The sequence below is a fragment of the Meleagris gallopavo genome, chromosome 5, assembly GCF_905368555.1.
Source record: "Meleagris gallopavo chromosome 5, MGAL_WU_HG_1.1, whole genome shotgun sequence".
NCBI classification, from domain to species: domain Eukaryota; kingdom Metazoa; phylum Chordata; class Aves; order Galliformes; family Phasianidae; genus Meleagris; species Meleagris gallopavo.
In genome coordinates, this window is record NC_139408.1 from 49,753,503 (window position 1) to 49,773,987 (window position 20,485).

The 20,485-nt window shown below is 39.3% G+C and overlaps 1 protein-coding gene across 8 annotated transcripts in view; it reads right to left on the reverse strand.

Annotated features, from left to right (window-relative positions):
- CDC42BPB (CDC42 binding protein kinase beta) overlaps positions 1–20,485 on the reverse strand; it is an 88,287-nt gene that overhangs the window by 60,176 nt on the left and 7,626 nt on the right. For all 8 annotated transcript variants that reach the window (XM_085225675.1, XM_085225677.1, XM_085225674.1 and 5 more), the window contains exon 2: positions 3,089–3,180. In XM_085225675.1, coding sequence (XP_085081801.1) covers positions 3,089–3,180 — 92 coding nt within the window. The remainder of the gene's footprint in view (positions 1–3,088; positions 3,181–20,485) is intronic.

Here is a 20,485-nt window from a genome sequence, read left to right on the forward strand (position 1 = left end):
CTATAACACAGTTCCCATATGTGTATGAGCATACCATGGGAAAATTACTTTCTGGCAAGTGGGAACGAAGAGCAGTGAGCTTCAGATCAGTGATTCCTGCACAATTTGAGCTGATCAAACATTTTCAAGCTCCTACAACTGTAAACCTTTTACTTAAAAGACAAATAAGACAATGTAAAACTGAAAGATAACTAATGCTTGTGAGCTCTCACAGCTCCAGAAGGATGAAATAAAGATGCTTTACCACTTCACTTCTTTGAAATTTCAGATTCACTGAGTTGAAGTGGGAAGGGGCAGAATCTACCAGTTGCTTTAGTCATGTCACGCTTTTCCAAGTGAAATGATATGGAAGACATTAATTTGTGCACCCCAAATAGTATTAGCAAAAGTTTCCACAGTGAATTTTATACACCTTTTATCCTCCTGATCCAAAGCTAAGGAAAGCCATCCTAAATCTCCTAACAAGTATAAACAGAAATCCCTGAAAAGTTAACAGTCATACTTAATCCGCTGCTGTACTGAGATTTCCAGTTGGGGAAAACTCTAAGTGGAAAAGATCATCATTTTGAAAAGCACAGAGCAAGTCTTCCCTTAAAGTTGTAACAAGGCTTTGAAGATTTACAACATCACACAAGATTTCTACTTCATCGTGCAAAAGCATGTAAATTATCAACATTTGTCTGAGTACATTGTCTATAACTTAAGTACAAGGTTGCCTTCAGAAGCATTCCACAACATAGTTCCTCTCCTGCTAGATATCAGAACTTGAAAAAGCATCAGGAAATGAATCCTGTTACTGTGTGCAAGTTACAGAGCAATGTGAAAAGAGTTTACTGTTAAATATTCATTGATTTTAGGATTAAGAGAAATATTCTGGCAAAGGCATTCCTGATTCTGGCTCCATCTGCAAGTCGCTAATGAAAGGTTCCCTTGTCCTGAAATCATTTTTGATAGCTATAGCATTCACGAGTTTAGTTCTGAAAAGATCCAGAAACCCCTTCTAATCCCGCCAAAAGACAAACCACCAAAACACTAATCTAAAATTCTTTAGATATCAGATCTGGTCACAGTCACTACAGCAAGTAATTTGGCACAGCAGGACCAAAAAAAGCAGATCAAAGTAGCCCATGCTGAGCCTTCCATCAATACTATATGGAGTTCAAGAATTTTCCTTCAGAGTGTATCCAGTCTGGTCTCCTGGACCACACATGCTTTGATGCTGCTAGAAGAGTTAAAACCAGTGACTGATTTTTATGTACTCAGTGGGGTCAGAAGCACATTTTGTGTATACTTGGAACAAAGGTACTCATTTAGTTTCCTCCAGAAGAAATCCAGGTCACACATAGCAAAACCTTTCTACAGTGGGTTCACTGTCTTCAAAACTGTGCTATGCTACTGCTTTGAATCAAAACTCTTAACAGACATATAGACAATTACTTATTTTCTGTGTCCCTTAATCTGGTCATAAACCTTTTTGCTCAGACTTCTATTCTACACTTAATTTGTGCTTTCAGTCCTTCGTTGGACTTACCAATTTGTGTTTCCCATTTCTGTTCTTCTCTTCTCATGTGAGCTCCTGCAGAACTATTCTGCCTAAAATCCGTGTCCAAGTAACAGATTACAGACAGAACCTAACACTTAAATGAAACAACCAATTGATTGTAATTATTTTTAAAAAACAAATATTGCAAGTCATGGAGTTCAAACTCCACTAGAAAGTTAACTTTTATTTTACTCATCAAGATCTTTGTATTTATCTGGACATTTTACTTAAAACGCTCGAGTTCTTGGAACAGCAACGTTCACTGTGACTACATACAAACTACAGCACTACACTGTTAGAGGATGGAAGTATTAGAATATATTCTTGAAACACAAATTTCTGTCTCCATAGGTGTCTGTTTTTTTCAAAAGCAGTCTCTGAAGAGTTTAAAATATTGTTGATTTTGATATTACTTCATCTACTACGAAGTCCACATACACACACAAACCTTGCTACTTTCCGAACCAAGGCTGAGAAAGGTCCTGGCATTTTTCTAACTCCGTTTGTAGTCTGCCTATGATAGCTCTACCTCACAATCAAACACTTTGTGAAAGTCTGACATACAAAGCACACCATGCTTGAGAGGAAAGCCCTGCACAGTACACAGTTCTGCTCTCTGTGGAGACAGCAGCTGAAGATAAGCCTTAGCCAATGGCAGCAGAGGTTGCTAAGTGCTAATAGGTCTGAGTGAGCCAATAATGGCTGTCACTACATTTAACTTTACTGCTGTAAACAACAAAAGAACCTTCTTGAAAGAAATGTAAATTTTTTTACTTCCAGAAATCCTCTACATAATCATCTGTTTTGCTGACAGCTATACCTTTAGTTATGTGTACTCAAATGCAGAAAGTGTTGTTTTGAGGTACTACAGCAGTCTCAGGTATCCTGTGCCTCCTAGAGGGAATATGCTCACGAACACTTTTGCCAGGGTCAGGCTCTCTCAGGCTTCTGTGATTGATGAGACTTTCATTAAGCATATTAAGAAGTATAACTTCAGTCCAGGGTTCTGGGCCTGGCAAGTCCTCAAAACACAAGGCGTTCCTATCATCCCAGCATGATTCAACTTGCTGTCCAAAAAACAGATCCAGCAGCCTTTGATCTTCAAAGATGACACGGAACAGCCTCTGAGGCAGCCTAATGCGTCTTTCTGCATTACCAGATTGCTACAGAGACGGGCAGATGGGTGGAGCAGCCTTTGCATTCCTACCATAGAAGCAGCCCAGTTGTGTTAAATTACAGCAGCACAGAAGAGTAAGTACATATGGCAAGTGGGAGAAAGGATCCCATAGTCAGCTGTGCAGCTGCTAGATGGGACCACTCAGCTCTCACACACTGAATAGGAGCTTTGCTATAATGAATTAGCTAATCACAGGAATGGCAGAAGTAGACACCAGAAGCCCGACTTCAAAGTAAATGGCTAGCACCCACATTTGCAAATATTTTAATTTAGCTGTGTGAATCTTTTGTCTTTAGGACAAATGCAGGTCAACCGCACCAAGAAATCAGAAGAACAAAGGATGAGAGCTATGTTACAAAGTATCTTACCTCACCAAATGCACCTCTTCCAATCACTTTTATAATTTCAAAGTCATCGCGATGAAGCTGCATCTCCTTTACCAATTTCGTAAATGGTTTTGCTGTTTATGGGAAAAAAAAAAAACAAACAAACAGAAAACTCAGTTATTAACAGAAATTTTGTAAATCAAGTTAATCCATTAAACAGAAACTTGAAGTACTTGAAGCATACATGGTTCACTTTTTCAACTATTAGTATACAAATAGGAGAAAAAAACTGCTCTATGCAATTAACAGTTAGAATTCTTAAACAAAGTTAAATTCCCTAAGTAGTCAAGCCTTCATCTTACGACAAAATCACTGTCTCAACCTTCTGTTCTAAATTAACTCATCTACACCATTTATCCATCACCAAGAAGCACGGTGTGTGACACAACCCTACTAAAGTACTGGTGATTACATGACTACACAGCCTCCTGGGGCTGCAATCCACAAGAGCAGTACACAAGATTAAGTAGAACATACATAAAATTAGATGAACTTTTCTTATTTTACGACAAGAAAACTACAGATTCTACTACAACTCACCCTAACATATGGATGGGCATCATCAACTTCAGCCAAGTTTCCACAACCCACTCACAGGAGATAGGATGTATTTCATGAGGCCACATGGGAGAAAAACCATCACCAAAAACTCATTGCTGCTAATAAAATAAATATCTGTACTGAAGAACAACCATGAGGTTTTTTTTGTTCTTGGGAGAGAACTTGAATTTGAACAAACGGAAGAAATCATGTCTGCAGGGAAAAGCACTAATCCTATATCCCTAGGAAGTGGATATAGATGGCAGGATAAGCAGAACCCATGTCCTTCACCACCATTTCTATTTGAGGACTGCACAAGTCCTGTCAGTCCTGCTGTTTCATCTCCATTTGTTAGCAGAAGTAGTATGGAACAAAATGACTTACTTTAACCCATGGAAATGAAAAAAAAACCATTTTCCCTCCTAAAAAGAAGTTGCCATTGTTACAAGCTATTCATAAACCTCATGAATGTTGGTATTTAAGTATTTAGCAAACACTGGTGGTAATAAACACAGTAACTTCCGTAGCAACTCTCTTAGAAAATATAGCACTGAACACAAACATCTGAATGTGCAAAATGACAAAGTGGATAGTACTTCACCCCAATGGACAAATTCAGGTCTTTTCAAGGTATCTAAAGTTTCTGAAAAGTAAGTAAAATTTGAAAGTAGAAACTAACATGGACAGAATCTCATCATCACAGATACCAAAATGGAGTTTATGTAACAAGTGAGAACCCAGAGGAGGCAGCAAGCCAGTAATTCTCTTAAACTGATATTTGCTTTATTGACATTTTGGAGCAGAACACTGTTTATACCAGCATGTAGCCCGCTGCTTTCAAGTACTGGATTGCACAATTCTTACTTCTTAGTAAGTTACATCAAAAAAACATTTCTAGACTGCTTTCCTGTTTTCGCCTCAGGACTGCTGCTGCTCCTCAGATGCCTCGTATCCAAATTAGCAGCGTACACACAACTAGCAAGATTGAGGGTGCACAAACTTGTTCCACAAAGTATCAGAACACCATTTGCCATTTGTCCTTGCCAGGATGATGCCAAGCAATACACCCACTAACACAGAATCAGTAAGGGGCTTCAGACTTCTTTTTCTATTTTATAAATAGGGAACTGAAAGTAAGGTCTTTTTTCCATACACTGGAATGAATTATTACGTTTTAGCGATTAGTTTTGATCCCAATATTAACAGTTGGAGTTGATGTAATACTTAATGAAAGTATTTTATCCTGGCAAACAAAAGCATTAACCGTACTGGGGGTTTTTTTGGCAGCAACTACCGAATTCTGTTATATATACTGTTGTCAGGGTAACTCTAGCTCTGAGTAACTGCATGAGCTTGTTTATTCACAACTGAAACTTTAAGCAAAATTTGGGATAGGCGTTCTACGTGCAATGTGTTTGTATGCATCACAGTGTTTTCACTCAAACTGATTTGGCATTATTATACTTGCACTTGCTTGGAAGAAGGATGTTCTCCGTAAGTACATGAAGGGGGGAAAAAAAAAGACTACTAATTTTTAGGAGCCAAGAAACGCCTGCTTTCAAGAATAGTATACAAAACAGCCACTGTCTATGTTTTGATCAATATTCATAAATTGAATGAGATGCCAATATTCATTTCTTCACTGAAAACCAAGGTATATAGGAAAGACATCATTCTTTCCCACCAAAAAAATTATATTCCAATCATGTTCTCTTCTTTTCCTGCTAAATGGAACCACGATGCTTTGTTTGCACAGAAAGAAAACATCAATTTGAATAATTTGAAAACATAATTTGAAGCCCAGTCATAGGTAAATAGGTTTGCAATTTAGGTTTCTTGCATACATCTACACCACAGTCAATTATGGCATCCAATAGAAGATGTTTGCAGATGGATCCATTTAGAAGGACAAGACGCTGCAGGAAGCAGCAGCAAGGTGATGTGACATGGCCATGGGGCAGCCAGGTGCACTCCAGCCCCAGCCAAGGGCAGCGATGCTTTGGAGCTGTACTTTCCCTTTAGATTCTGTTAATAATTTACTCTCTGGAATCACAAAAGGTAGCGCCTTTATGTTGTAATGGACCAAAGCCTACTTGTGGGCTCGTGGTAACTCCTGTTTCAGTGGTGGAGCAGTCCAACAGCTACAATTTGAGGACTCCATGTTTTGTTTGGCAATACAAGGTTCCAGAAATTCAGAGTCACAAAAATCACTGAGTGGAAGCTGCCAAATGTTCAGGAACATCTGATGTTTTGTTATTATTGGCAACTTTGAGCTTTAAATAAATGTGACAACTGTAAGAAACTAACACAGAATCACAGGACAATTTTGGATGAAAGGGACCTCAGGAGGTCTCCAGACCAGCCTCCTGCTCGCATCACTGTCATCACTGATTTCAGAGCAGGTTACCTGGGGTTCTGTCTGGTCAGCCCTCAAAAACTTCCACCACCTCTGGGGACAACACATCCATATACTGTGCTGCCCTGCCCCAGAGTGTCACATATCAGAATTGATCTAGGTTTTAAACCTATATAATGAGAGGATAACATTCAGACAGACCTGCCCAGAAGGCACGTCTAAACCATCTGTCGCACAGAAACCACACTCCCATTATCTACCTACTCCCTGTACAAAAAGGTATGGTAGGAAACTGTGAGAATTGCACAATACTGATGTCAAAGAAACAACAAAATGATGCAGATAACTGTCTGGAGAGCCACACATCAGGCAGATCCAATATCTCATTTAAGATGATGTTTTCTTTGGAGGCAGAACATGAAAGAGAAGCAAGTTCTACCATTTCCCTCAACCACCCCTAACTTACATTATAGAAATCAAGTAACTTGCTTGCCCTTTGTGCACCCTTTTCAAAGAAACAGCATTCCTGTGATATTGCTACTAAAACAGCAGGCTGACAGGTTTAACAAGTTAGTGCTTGTATACATGTCTTGAGATACCCACACCCAGGTAGCCCCAACCAGCTTAGGAGGGCTGATAAATACCTCTTATAACCTACTCTCCCGAGTTTTAAAGTACAATCCTCTCTCTACTTCATGGTGAAATTTTCCCTCTATTTTCGAAGTGTAAATTTTTGCTAATTCCTCCATCCTTTGTTGACTCCAGCCTTAACTTCTTCCAATTATAGATCCTTGCTTCCCTTTTCCTGTGCTGGCCTGTTTCCTTTTATCATCCACCCCTGCAAAAGCTCTTTTCCTCACTGTGGTTTCCTAAGGAAATAAAGGATCACACTTTGGCAGAGTATCCATTCCTCCTTTTCCCTAACTTCTGATCCCAGTTCAGATACTTGATTTCCTGTTTATCAAATTTCACTTAAAATGTCCAAAGATACTAAGTTACTCTCAGCTTTACGAGAACCGAGGGTGATAGAAAAGACACCCACTGTGTCATCTTGATGAAAGGAAAGGCTGTAGCAGGAATACAGTTGGGCAACCCATACATCTTGAGCTGCAAAACGGACATATCTTGTCACTCATGGGCATGGAGGGAGCTATAGGTACAATAGGGTGGCAATGAAACCCCCAAGTCAAGAAAGAAAGCATGCATCAGAAAAGAGAAGGCAGCACAGTGGGAAGGGTGAAGGTTGTGCCAGTAATGGAAGCAGGTCCCAAATCCATAGAAAGCCAAACTTCAAAGTTCTGCTGTTTACAGAGAAAGGTGACATTTTGTGCTCTATGACACACTGCCTGTTGAGCATTTTACTTGTGCCATGTCCCCCCTCCCATTTTTACAACATGCACTACACACACACACTCTACTTATTCTGCCTGCCTCTTACTCAATGATCCGACTCTTCATCACTCAGCATTCATTACACAAGCAAACTCAGTGGTGCAAGACTTCGGCGTTTAATCCAATAATAACCAGAGCAGCACTGCCTAGTTCCCATTGCAAGGCGTTCACAGATCTTGCAGAAGAGTCTCCTGAGTAGGACGCTGCTCCATGCTGAGCCATCAAGTCTCACGGTTGGTCAGCGCTTCGTTCAGTGACACATACTTGCGCTAGCACAACACCAGCAACACCTGAACTTTCTTGAGATCAATTGCCAGTGAGAAAATTACTAGGTGGTAAGTTTATTAATAAAGTTGAGATTGTATTAAGAAACTTAAAATTGATGTACAGATGCTTTTTAAAGAGCAAACAAAAACAAAGAAATGCCAGATCTTCACTGAAGACGTAACTAAGTCACAGGATTAGCTTTGTTTTACAAAAGTCTTCTGACATAAGTAAAGTACAGTGCCAGACCACTTGCAGTCAGATATCTCGATGGTGCTTGGATTTAGATCATATAAATCACATCAAACTCCTCAAAGATTTAAATGGACAAAAACAGTCATTATTTTGGTACAAACCAAGACCATACAGTCCATGGTTTCTGCACTGTGCTCCAGGAGATGCTGTATCAGTCACAGAAAAAGTAATTCTGGCATTTAGGATCTGATATAAGTACCTATATGAAAGAAGTATTACCATTCTGAAGGATAATGGCAGCAGGAAACGCCATGAAGAAAAAGAATTCAATAGCTGCACTGATACTGATTCTATTGGCATAGCTAACTTTGCTGGCAGAGTTGTAACGTATTTACCTTGAAACATCATCTGTTGTCACTGTTACTCATTAAGTACACTTTTTGTGGGCAAGACCCAAAAGCAAGTAGCACACAGAAGGACTCCCTTAGCAGCAATATGCTATCATTTGCCAGGACGCTGATGAATGCTACCACGAACACTCAATAGCTGGCTCACTGCCCAACTAGCCCATTCACCTACAGTGAAAGGCACTAAAGATAACATTGGAGACAGGCAAACACTGAAGAATGCACAGATCGTTCTGAGCAGTCCGAGTGGCAAAACACACTGCCACTACAACTGCTGCCAAAGCAATGGCACTTCTCTGAGACCTGCACAGCACCAGGGCTCTAGCAGGCAAAAGAGGAAAAAAGCACTGGCTTACATGTGCAAAACAAACATCCGACAACTATTTCCTATGTGTATCTGTAGGTGTCTCTGAAAGCAGTGCCTCCTATTTCCATAGAAACCACAAGAGATACAAAAAGCACAATAACACTATTTGATAGTGTTTTGTAGCTGAGAATTTTCTATCTCACATTGCTTCTGCCACCACTGAACTGCACCACTCACCACTTCACTGCACCGATATCCACTCCTCTGTCTCCTTATGGAGCATCTATGAATGTCAATGGGCACCACTTTCTCCACATGGAGAAATTCAATTCCACACCTTCAATTCCACATGCACAGATCAGACCTGAAGGTAATGGCATGTGCTGATGCAACAATGGATGCATATATAGCTGAGGAACTTTGCATGCAAAGTCTAGCAGAGGAGGAAGCTCACTGCAAAGTTTGATATTTCCCATCTGTTTCCCAGCTGCCACCACTGTTTGGAGAGGGAAAGCTGCAATGCCTTTCCCCAAAGCTGTCCTGCAGACTGAGCACCAACCACACATTCCTTATCAGTCTCTTCAGCTTCAGAGACTTAATGACTACTGTGCAGGAGCCCAACAATGTCTGCAGCACATGATTTTCCAAAGAGTCAAACAGTAGATCTTGCCTTATGAGATTTTTGTAGTATTTTCCTTCCTTTTAACTGTTGCAAAGAAATATGAATACTACTATTCCATTATTCTGCTGTTAAACAATTGTCAATATCCAACACCTTTTAAAGTTTCATCTTCAACTTTTTTCCTTATAAGGTTCAGATTCCACCCAGAAAATACACTTGCATCAAGTCATATACAAGCTCACTGAATTACAGGTTTTCCCTGGGACTGAATCTCTGGCTTTCTAGACATTTAAGACAAGCAAAAGGGGAGCCTGCATGACCACTTTAATCCAGGAAATCCATTCTGCTGCTGAAAGACTTCCTCCTCATTCCTTCCCACCATCGCTCCACTTTTATTGTTTGGATCATCAGTAGTGCTCACGTGGTACAACAAACCAGGAAACATTTCCAGGCAAAAGCTAACTTGTCTGTCCATCCCCTCCCACCGAATCATTCACCCAACGTGACTCACTCACAGCTGCAACGCTGGAGCATCAGCCCGGGGCAGGCTGCAGGAAGAGACTGGAGATGGACAAAATGGCCTTTTTTGGAATTAATGTGGACCTACTTCACACTGCAATCAGCAAGCGTCTGGCACGTGAGCATTTCAAGCCAACCTACAGCGCACTAGGACAGAATCTTCCAAGATGTGTGTCAAAACATTGTAAGAAATGCATGGCAACAAACACGGAATGCTGGTTTTGCTTAAAGTAGCTTTATTTGTTCTGGTACCTGAATTTTTCTGTACTCTAAATACAAGGCCAATTTTTGCAGGTGTGGGGAGAGACCATTTAAGCCACAGCAAATTGAGATTACATACTGAAGCACATCAGTAATGGAAAATTGTTTCATGCTTCAATGTGAATCACTAGTTCCAAACAATAAAATACCCATGATTCAATCTCCTTTATTTCATAACAAAGTTGTAAATATTTTAAAAATCCATTAATTTCACTGCAGGACAAATGATCCAAAAAGTAATGGAAGATGTTAAGAACAATTTTTGTAGAATAGTTTGAAAATTATGAGTGCAAAGGAAAAAAAAAAAAAAAGTTGCTATTTGCACTTATTTTCCAGATGGTTTCAAACGAAATATTAAGGAAATCTTGAATTTGAGCTCACTCAAATTTCAACAACGTGAGAGTGATTCCAAATTGTATCAGATTCAAATCTCTCACACACCCTGCTAAGAAATAAAACAATTCCAGACTGATAACCACGCCGTGCTGATATAAGCTTCCTTACATTACAGAAGCGGCACTTCAACATGCAAACAAAGTTCTACCTTCCCCATCTGCATGCTATATTTCATCTTAAAAGTAAAACTATGAAGACCATAATCATTTTGTTAATTATTAATTGCAGTAGATACACTTATCTTTTGCTTTCTCCAGATATATGCAAGACAGTCTGAATTGAACACTTCATATATGCATTATGCAATAGCAAAATTTATACTTTACGTTGGTTCTATATTTACCACGTGCCACCTCCTTCAAAGAATTGATGTTCCTATTAATAAGCTTTTCTTGGCAAAGCACCTCCACATACATTCAGTGACAGGAGAGCAATTCACTTTCACCATTTTCCATGCCCACATATTTAGAGCGAATTTAAGTTTGTCGTTCAATTAAACTGGAGTGATCTTGGATCCCTGCAACCAAGGGACAGTTTCACAGGCCTGCTTTCTTCCCTGTGTCAGCTCTAACAAACTCTGCTGGTCACACCTCACCAATCTGATTCTGCTCAGCAAAGCAGCAGAAAGCTAAGCTACTGAGCAACACAAAGCAAGCATTTCCAGGTAGTTTAGCAAATGGAATCATCAGCACTGAAGGGTCAGAAAGGCCGCTACACCACAGCGAGCAAGAAAAGGAAAAGAGCTCAGGTTTTTTTTTCAGTGGCAGTCATCTTAAATAGCACAGATCAAGATGAGATGAAGCATGCACACAACAGCCTTTGCCGCAGCCTTGCTGGTGCAGTGCTGGCCTGCCTTGCTGCTGCTGCATGCTAAGCTGAGCAAGGAGCCAAATCAGATCACAATTACCTTTTTTCCATATTTCAGTTCTCATCCATATCAACAGAATCATTGGGGAAACAAAAGACAGAGAGGATAGAGCACCAGATTCAGCTAATACTGCACCTGACTTTCGTTGGTTGAGAAATATTATTTCTTTTTGATGGCTCAAGTCTGCAACACTGCACATAAACAGCCTGAACTGTTTCCCAATTTGAGGAGTTTAGACAGCAACACCTCATTGAAGCAAGGTGTGGTACATCCTTCTGTTCTCTGCACTTTTACATGACGGCACAGGACATTTTCTCCAACATTACTCACCCAGTTTCAGAACTTCCTTTGAGCCCCACATCTTATTATAAGGTCAACAAAAAGTCAAATTGCTGCTGTAGGTAAAGGCGACAGACGCCCACCAAGTAATTATTGCAACCAGAGACAAGTACCTCAAGTTTCTCAGGGGCAGAGAAGAGCAAAATTACCTTTAAATCTGCAGAGAATACTGAAGAAGTCTCATGCTAAAACTTGTCTCACATTACAGCAAAAGGCTTTGAGAGACTTTCTTATTATTAGAAATAATTTTTCTTCTTCAGCTCCCTGAATTATTTACAAAATAAGTTCTTCAGGAAGAGAACCACATTTCTCATTTCAGCTGTATTTTTATTAAGTGTTCACAGCTCAGAAAAGCAAAAAATTGTCAGTTGTAAACAGCAAAGCCTGCAGAATTTCATTCTAGAACAATATGCATTTGAGTTATCAGTTTGCTGAATAGCATCATTATTCTGAAGATTCAAATTGACATATAATATCTGCTATTAATTAAGAACAAATAACCATCTAAAAAAGTGGCGTGCTTGTTTTTTGTTGATTTTTGTGTGTGTTTTTTTTTAATACACATTGAATAGCTCTGAAAGAAAACATTTTGGATAAGCAAAAAGTAGGAATATTAGACACACCACACTTCATGTTCAAAATTTCAAAGCATCCTTTAAACAAACAGTTACGCACAAAAAGTCAACTTCTAGAACAGTGTTAAGAGTGAATTTTTCAAACTTAACTGATTTAGAACACAACTGAAGGGTTTTAAGGCTTTGCATATGCAAGGAGTACAGAATTGAATCTAAAAGCAGAACACCACCATACCCTTTCCAGAGACATTTCAAAGCCTCCAAACATTCTAAATTTAGCTGTTTCTATACAGCTGGAATGAGTTCTTTCTTCTCTACCCCTCACTCTACATTCCTGTCACCCACTCTCACCCAACTTTCTCTGTAATTCACATACAATAGATTGAATAAGCTCTTTCCCATTATCCCAGTATTGCGCAGGTCCAAACCCACACTTCCATTTTTGTATGGTTTAGCATTTTACCCCCATCTTTTTTTGAGATCTTTGCCATACTATCTTTCAAAAATTCTTCAATTCTGTTTCATAATTTTGAACGATCTCTGAACAGTTTTGCAGCCTCCATAGCACAGGTTAGCAGACATCCTTCTAGACCTCTCCAAACTCCTTGGAGGCTCTTATGCTCCACACTCCACCATCCCAAACCAGACTGCCAATTACTGCACACCTCACTATGAGCCGCAGCAGTTGGGTTCTGGGTTCTCTCTTCCAGTAATATGCTTGGAGCCAGCAGGGCTTCGTGGCCATAAGCTGGTATCAAAATTGAGTCAATGGAGGACTATCCCAACAAGTTTTCCATACCAGATACAGTATCTGAAGAAGTTTTGCTCTTAATCTTCTTGTTTCCAGTTTCCTACTCTTCCTTCTCTTAAATTTAAGTAAATTCCCACGTTGTCTTTGTTTAGCGAGCACTGTATTCAAAATCCTTTTGCCCTGAAATTTATTTCCAAGCATTTAAGTAGAGGTTTCCTTTTCTATCCTCATGTACAACCTATCTAGACAAGTGTACTGACTTGAAAATACAAATTCAGGTACCAGGGCATTCAGAACATGTTTGTGCTAGACTGGTACTCAAATCTTTATCTATACCACCAGCTTCATTCTGTTGATTTCCAATCTTTTCATTTACTCATACCTGAAAATAACAACCAAAGGCTTGCATGCTCCAGTGCAACAGCAGAACCCTACCGGTGTGGCTGTGCTTGCAGAACCTTCTACTTCCAAAGAAGGAAACAGTGAAGATGTATTGGCTTCCCTACCAAAATCTTCTGACAAAGTGCGTGGCCTCTGAGGAGACCACAAGCAGAAGATAAGAGCACAAGCAGAAGAGTAAGAAGGAATTTCAGGCAATCTTCAAAATATTTGAAGTAACTGAAAACTAGTACAGACACTAAAGTCAAATACGCAGAGAAGAGCCAAATGGTTAGCTTTCTATTTCTATACACAACATTATAGCTATAACCCATTCCTTTCCCCTCTTTTTCTACATAGAATTTAGTATTTTCCTTCGCTAACTTATCTCCAACGTCATCTAAATAAACTTTGGCTACTTTGCCCATCCAGTGATTGTTTTAGCTTTTAAGTAATTTTTTCCATTTGTGTTGACTCACTTGAAAAACCATTCTGTCCCAAACCACACTCTTTTTGTCAAACTTTCATTCCTGATACTGTAGCTCAGTATCTAATTTTTGATGCGAGTACCACGGAGCTGATGCTATGTAATCTTTTTGTTCTGTAAACATATCTGGAATTTTCTACTGGAAAGAAGTCTGGAAGAGATGTAGTCTTTACAATTTTAGTTTTCCATCCCTAAGATTCTTAGAATTTACAACTACTACATCTCCTTGTTTTTAAGCCTACAGGAAAAGGGATAGCAAGTCTTATTTAGTAACACATCATTCCACCTTAGTGAATGCAGTGAGGATGTAAATATTACCAAAAACATTTTCAGTCTCTTAGTTCTTTCACAGTCTTTAAAAAAAAAAAAAAACCATGAAAACTAGAGTCCATAAAGACAGGAACACACTCCACAAACCTATAGAATCTATAGCAAGGATCTCTAAGTCAAAGACATCAAACAGCACTGTGCAGAAGAACGTACTGAAAAAGTTAGAATTGTTGTTGTTCCAATCTTCTGTAAAGGAGTTGATGTCTTCAAGACTATTATTCCAGCAACTGCCCTGATGTTTATACCCTAGCAGCCATGCAATTTTCACTTTATCATTATTTCTTGAAGCTGAAGTCTTTTTTTAACCTCCTTTATAATTTAAATTTTAAAACAGAGTTCCTAGCACCATCATTGGAAAAAATTGCTCTGTGAAATCTTTAAAAATAATTATCAGGAGCAGCAATTTGTTGAACTATTGCATGGTATTACTTGCACAGTAATAAAAAAAAAAAAGCCAGTGTCACTTTGAACCAATTTCTACTGCTCAGATGGCACAAGCAGTTCCTCTTACACAGGAACAAAAACATACCAACTTATTGTAAGAATTTTTATAATAACTGAGAAGATTGTGAAGTTGCTGTCAGAAGTTCACCTCCACCTGTTAGTTCAGCAGCATTTTAATAGAAGTCAGGAGCATTTACAGCTGTACCACATGAAATCAAAATTGCACAAGTAGGTCTTTTCTGAAGGATATCTCTCTAAAAAATGCATTTGCAAAGAACTAGGATGTCATTTTAGTGTCTCATCTTTCTTACATGAACCTAACCAAAAACCATAGAAGTTAAGTAAGAATTTTCTAGTTATCACATACTTTTGAGTATCATCAGTCCCTTCTTCAAAATCCAATGTAACAGATGTTTTAGTACACGATCTTGATTTAAGATTTTTCTTAAAGTACACCTGCTTAGTACTTCCAGAAGGGATAAAGATGGCTGGCCTGACCAGTGCTTATATTGCAAAGATCCATACTTTGGACTAAGTGATGCTTCCTCTAGTTCTTTATAATTGATGCTTATTTCAACTTAAACACTATGACGCCTCAACAACTGATTTCTAGACAAGTGTTAAAAGACTGCAAGTCAACAACATTGATTTCCTCTTCCATGAATTGTTACACACAGCTAAATTTACTTCCTTGCCAGTGAATCATTTTACACAAAAGAGATAACATTCTCCGCCTCAGTCCCTCTGAAAATATAGAGGACAAGTTCTTAAGCACTATATGGGGCATGATGGGGGAGGGAGAGATGAGGGCAAGGAGATTGAAGTAAGAAGTAGGTCTTGCCCATGCTCTGCAAGAGAGATAATCCATTATCTTCTACCCGCTGTCACCCATTTCAGAGCTCCCCACAGAGCTCTGAAGGTAAGTCACTGGAGCACATTCTCCAGTGAAGTCTTTGTATTACTTATTCTGTCGCTATCAAGCATATACTTGAAGTAACAGCTGTTATTACCAGTGGGCACAGTGACACATTACAATCAGCAATGCAACAAATGATGGCAGCAATGTGTGCAAAAGCATCCGCTGCTGCTTGAAAGACACCACTGCAAAGGGGCGTCTCTAAATGTTAGTAAATAAGAAATAAAAGTTCTGAACAATGAAGAGGAAATCAAGGATATATGAGAAGTGGGATGACATTTCTCTGCAGTTTTATGCAGCAAGAGTTGGCACAAAAAAAGAAGTTATTACCATGGGGAAAGAACAGGAGCGAAGTAATGGCATCTGTTAGTGTGCAGGTACATCCCAACAGGGAAGCAATACACCGAAACCAGAATATGCTGTGAACCACTTTTTTACAATGAAACACAAGCACAGCTGAGGGCTCAGAACCACAGCACCTGAAACAGCCATACATTAGTTGGAAAAAGGTTTCTTCTGAAAAATTAAGACACAACAGAAGTTTCTCAAGTACATACATAGCCCTTGCCCCAAAAGTGTAATGGGCCAGTACATTATGTTATATCACACTGCCAGTGGATGCCTTCCTGATAAAACTGACAGTGTACATTCTCCAATAAGGATATTTACCAGACTTCAATACCTCTAGCAATCATTTTGTAAAATCTGATTATGTTCTGAAGAGTTTAGGGAAATTTTCCTCGTCCACAGATGCTCAATTGTAGGCAAGTTACTCAAAAACACAAATTATTTATATGGAAAGTCAAGTGCCATTTAGAGTATGGTCTATCCATACTTACAATGCACCACTAATAAAGCAAGCAGCTCCTGTTTTCTTTTCCAATTATACATTGCTATCCTTACCACTGGTTGTACTTACCATGCTATCTTCCATACGGCAATATGAAACTGAAATTGTTATTGTGAGTTTTGGTTTGCTAATGCTCTAGCACTGACAATACCAGTATGAAAAGCCATTTTTCAAGTCCAACTTCACGCAAGTTTTACGAGTTTTTATCTTACAAAGGAAAACAAAAACCAGAGGTAATCTCCCATTAGATCTTTGCAGCTATGAGGTAGATTTATTTCACTCTGTTGTTAGCAACTGCTTGGACATACTTCTTGTCATGTCAGACATAAGAATACTCAGGATTCTACTAGATAGAGATCCCTTTGTAATACAGCACTAATATCTAGAAGATCAACAACACCTTCATTTTTCCTAAGATGTGATTCAGCCTCACAGCCACACAGGACTTGCAGGCTTCCCACAGTCACATGCAACAAAGCTTTAAAAATACTTCAGCTACTGTCAAGACCAACAACTAAACATGAGGAAATGGTACTTGGGAAAAGGCAAGAGACATGAAGCGTAAGTTCAAAAGTTCTTAAAACCTGTTCTTGTAATTCTATTGCAGGAATGAGGAAATTCACATTTATTAGAAGCACAACAGAACAACACAGGAAAAAAAAAAACTTTAGCTTCTCATAATTTACAAGTCCAAAATTTAGCTAAAATTTGGCCAGTATTTGCATTCAGACTGCATGGTAAAATGCTAACTAATCAGGGTAAACATTTGAGATTACAAAAAAAAATAAACGAACAGTGCATTCACACAAGTTCTTTGAACTATGTTATGTACCAACAACAACAAGGAATGATTTACGGGCATCTATTTCAGTTTTCATTCTGAAAAGTCTGAGGAACTTTTTCATGTTAAAACACAGGGAAAAAAAAAAAAATCAATACTACAGAATGAGAATAACTTTTTCACTGGAAGCAACCTCTGCAGATCACAGAGTCCAGCTTCCAGTACAAACCTGAGGCAAAGTCCAAGTTTAACCAGGTAGTCCAGCACCTGGTCCAACTAAGGTTTAAAGATACTCTGCGATGAAGCTGTGGGAGCCCAGTATACAGGCAGCCTCCATTTCCAGAAAGAGGCACCACTGACTCCTTTTCCACTTGCTGTTTACTAGGATCCCCAGAAGAGGATTTGAAGGCTCTCCAGCCGGTCATTCCCCAGCTGTTACAAGTCCACGGTGTGAGATGCTGCACCTGTGTCGAACTTTGTGAGGTTCACAATGTGAAGAAAAAACAATATTGGTAAGCAAAAGGTAAAGTATCAACTGTGATGCCAGATATCCTCACTCTCCACTGAGGGTGCCTGAAACATTAGATAAAACCTTTGCAATGTTTAATAGTACCTGCAAGAGCAGAAAGTTTGTAACTAGAGTACCTCTAATTCTGATTCTGTCAAAATCTACCAGGGCACTTCTACTCCTGGGTTCAGTCACTCAAGAACACAAACACTGCTTATGTTGAGGATAACTATTGCAAAGTCTTTCCCAAGGACACATTCTCCATCACTAAAAATATTTTAAATTAATCCCTTTCCCCCCGCCATTACATTTTTTACCTTTACAATGTATATCAGAAAAAGTCAACTGTAGGATGCACAAGGATTGCATACTCTCAGCCATGGATGCAGAGCTGACAGCCTTGCAGGTACAGCACTACACGCAACCCAGTAAATCCTGCTGGCCCTCAAGAATATGCACACAGCAATAACTACGGTTCAGCTGCCTCAATAACCAGTAAATGCTTCTAAGAGCAACACAAAGACAGTTTCTGGGCCAAAAACAGTCTCCAGTTAGGTATCCCCATGGCATGCTGTCTTGTATTACTTATCAGACAGCAAAACTACAGCTTAAAAACAGTCTGACATTGTCATTATTCCAAACTTAAGTGCCCAGGAAACCCCAAGTTGAACTGTAATGGAAATCTACACTTACAAGAGTAGAAGTTTAAATAGTCAAACTGAATCCCTCAGTAGAGCAATATGGTGGCATACAACTGAGACACCTTCCTAGCTAAATGTGGCCTGAAGGAAACTTCTCGTACTATTTCCCTGTGACACAAGTAGTACCTTATCTGCAAGTCGTCAGGAAGTCTGTTCTAAAAGATGATGTGTTCTGGAATTCAGTAAAAATACCATGTCATCCATAAAAGGCAGAAAGACTATCTACCACAAACTCTAGCCTTCGCCCTGCATTTACAACCAAGCATCCAGAGGTTTCTTACCAGTTATTTTATTAGGACCTTTAGATCATTTATAGTCATTTGTGTCTTCTCCCTGCCCTATGTAATAAGACAACCAGGGTGAGGTCCTGAATCATAAAAATGCCATTTCCTTTTTTGAGTGAGTAACTTGACAGGGCTCCAGGGCAACAAAAGCATTTAAAAGAACCCACTGATAGCACACAGTGAAATCCCACCCCGGCCTTAAAAAGAACACACAAGTATAAAAGAGAGAAAATTCAAAGAGAAGTTACATTCCCATTTCACTCATGGACAGCGTTCAAATGATCACATACTACATAACAGAAACCCTATTGCTTTTTTTTTTTTTTTTTTCTAATTTTCAGTATATACATCTTAATGAAGTATATGCAACCACAGAAAAAAAAGACACATGCTACTTCTTTGGATTGAGTCCCAGAACAGACAGAAGCCAGCAGAACAAAGTCTGCAGAGCATGCACACTGCATTCATCCCATAGCACTAATAAGAGGTAAGGAGAACACAGAAATCATACACAAAAATTGAGGGTGGTGGAGGATAATTGATCCTATCACAAGAAGAGCTAAACTTAAAAACCAAACGTGCACCTTAAAAAGCAAACCCTGGAGAGAACATATTTCATAACGATAATAGGATCTTGGTGTCTAAAGTCACCTTCCTGCTGTTCCTACTCTGCCTTAATTACAACAAAATAAAAGGCAGTCAGAGCATTCCAGCTCTCAGCATTCATCAGCCACGTTAGGGGCAGCAATAGAGCTGGCAGCACACAGAAAAGCTGCATGAAGAAGCCAACTTCTGAGAAAGAACGTGGAAGATTAAGATAGGAGGAGGCATGCTGTGATAGCAGCAGAAATAGCAGAGAGGACCGCCGTCCGTCCCCAGGGTGTGTGTGGATCTCTAGAAGAAGGGGGAAACCAAGGACAGAGGAATTCCACAAGAGTAGGGACAATGGCTTCTGATGCTCAAGTATTACCTCTTCCTTCCTCGGATGAGGCCAGATTTCCCCGAAACACACCCAGCACAACTCTAAAACTCATTCAGGGTTTATAACACCCTCAATTTTTTTTCTTTTTTAAAAAAAAAGTTCTCAGCTGTTTGTTCCCACAGTACTCCAGCATTTAAACCAATTGAGAACAAAAACTATTTTTATGCATTTTCTGAGAATTTGTAGAGGTCCAAAGCTTTTCCATAAGTCACATGCAGGGAAGACGTACAGTACTTCAGCTGAGAGGCTGCTGCAAGCAGGAAGCCATACTCCTGCCACAGTTGCTACACTTTCACTGATGTTTCATCTTCTATAAGAAAGGATCCAAATCCCACGAACCACACAGTCCTGAAGAAAAGCACAACATTGGCAGAATAGTTGCAGCACTCCTTTAAGATTGATTTCCACATAAACACCTCAGGAGTTTAAATTGGTTTCATCTTTGTTATTTATCTCTGATTTTTTTTTTTTTTTTAATGAAAACTGGAACAAAATAACCTATAATTAAGCTGAATTAAACTTTCAGGCAGAATGCTTTATACACTTCTTTAAAATCCTGAAAATGAACATTTCACTAAACAGACATAAATGAACTTCAAGTAGGATTTCACAAAGCAATTACCCACATTTATTTTTTTCCCAGAAAACATTCATAAACGTGAAAAGAATTTGGGATATATCTGGAGTTGATGCTGCTTCTCGTCTTTTCTCTAGTTGGCTTTTTTGGCAAAGGCAGCTGAATATATCAAGTCCTTAATGGCACTGCACTTAGGCAAGGTAAGAGCATCACCTCAGCCTGCATTAATGCACACCTGACTAATGCTCCATCCACGTTAAATGTTCAGTGCTCATTGAAGACATCCCTGCTGTTTTCCAAAGCTCGGACTCCTTTATAGAGGTCTCAAGCTGGGCACCCAGAGCTACCA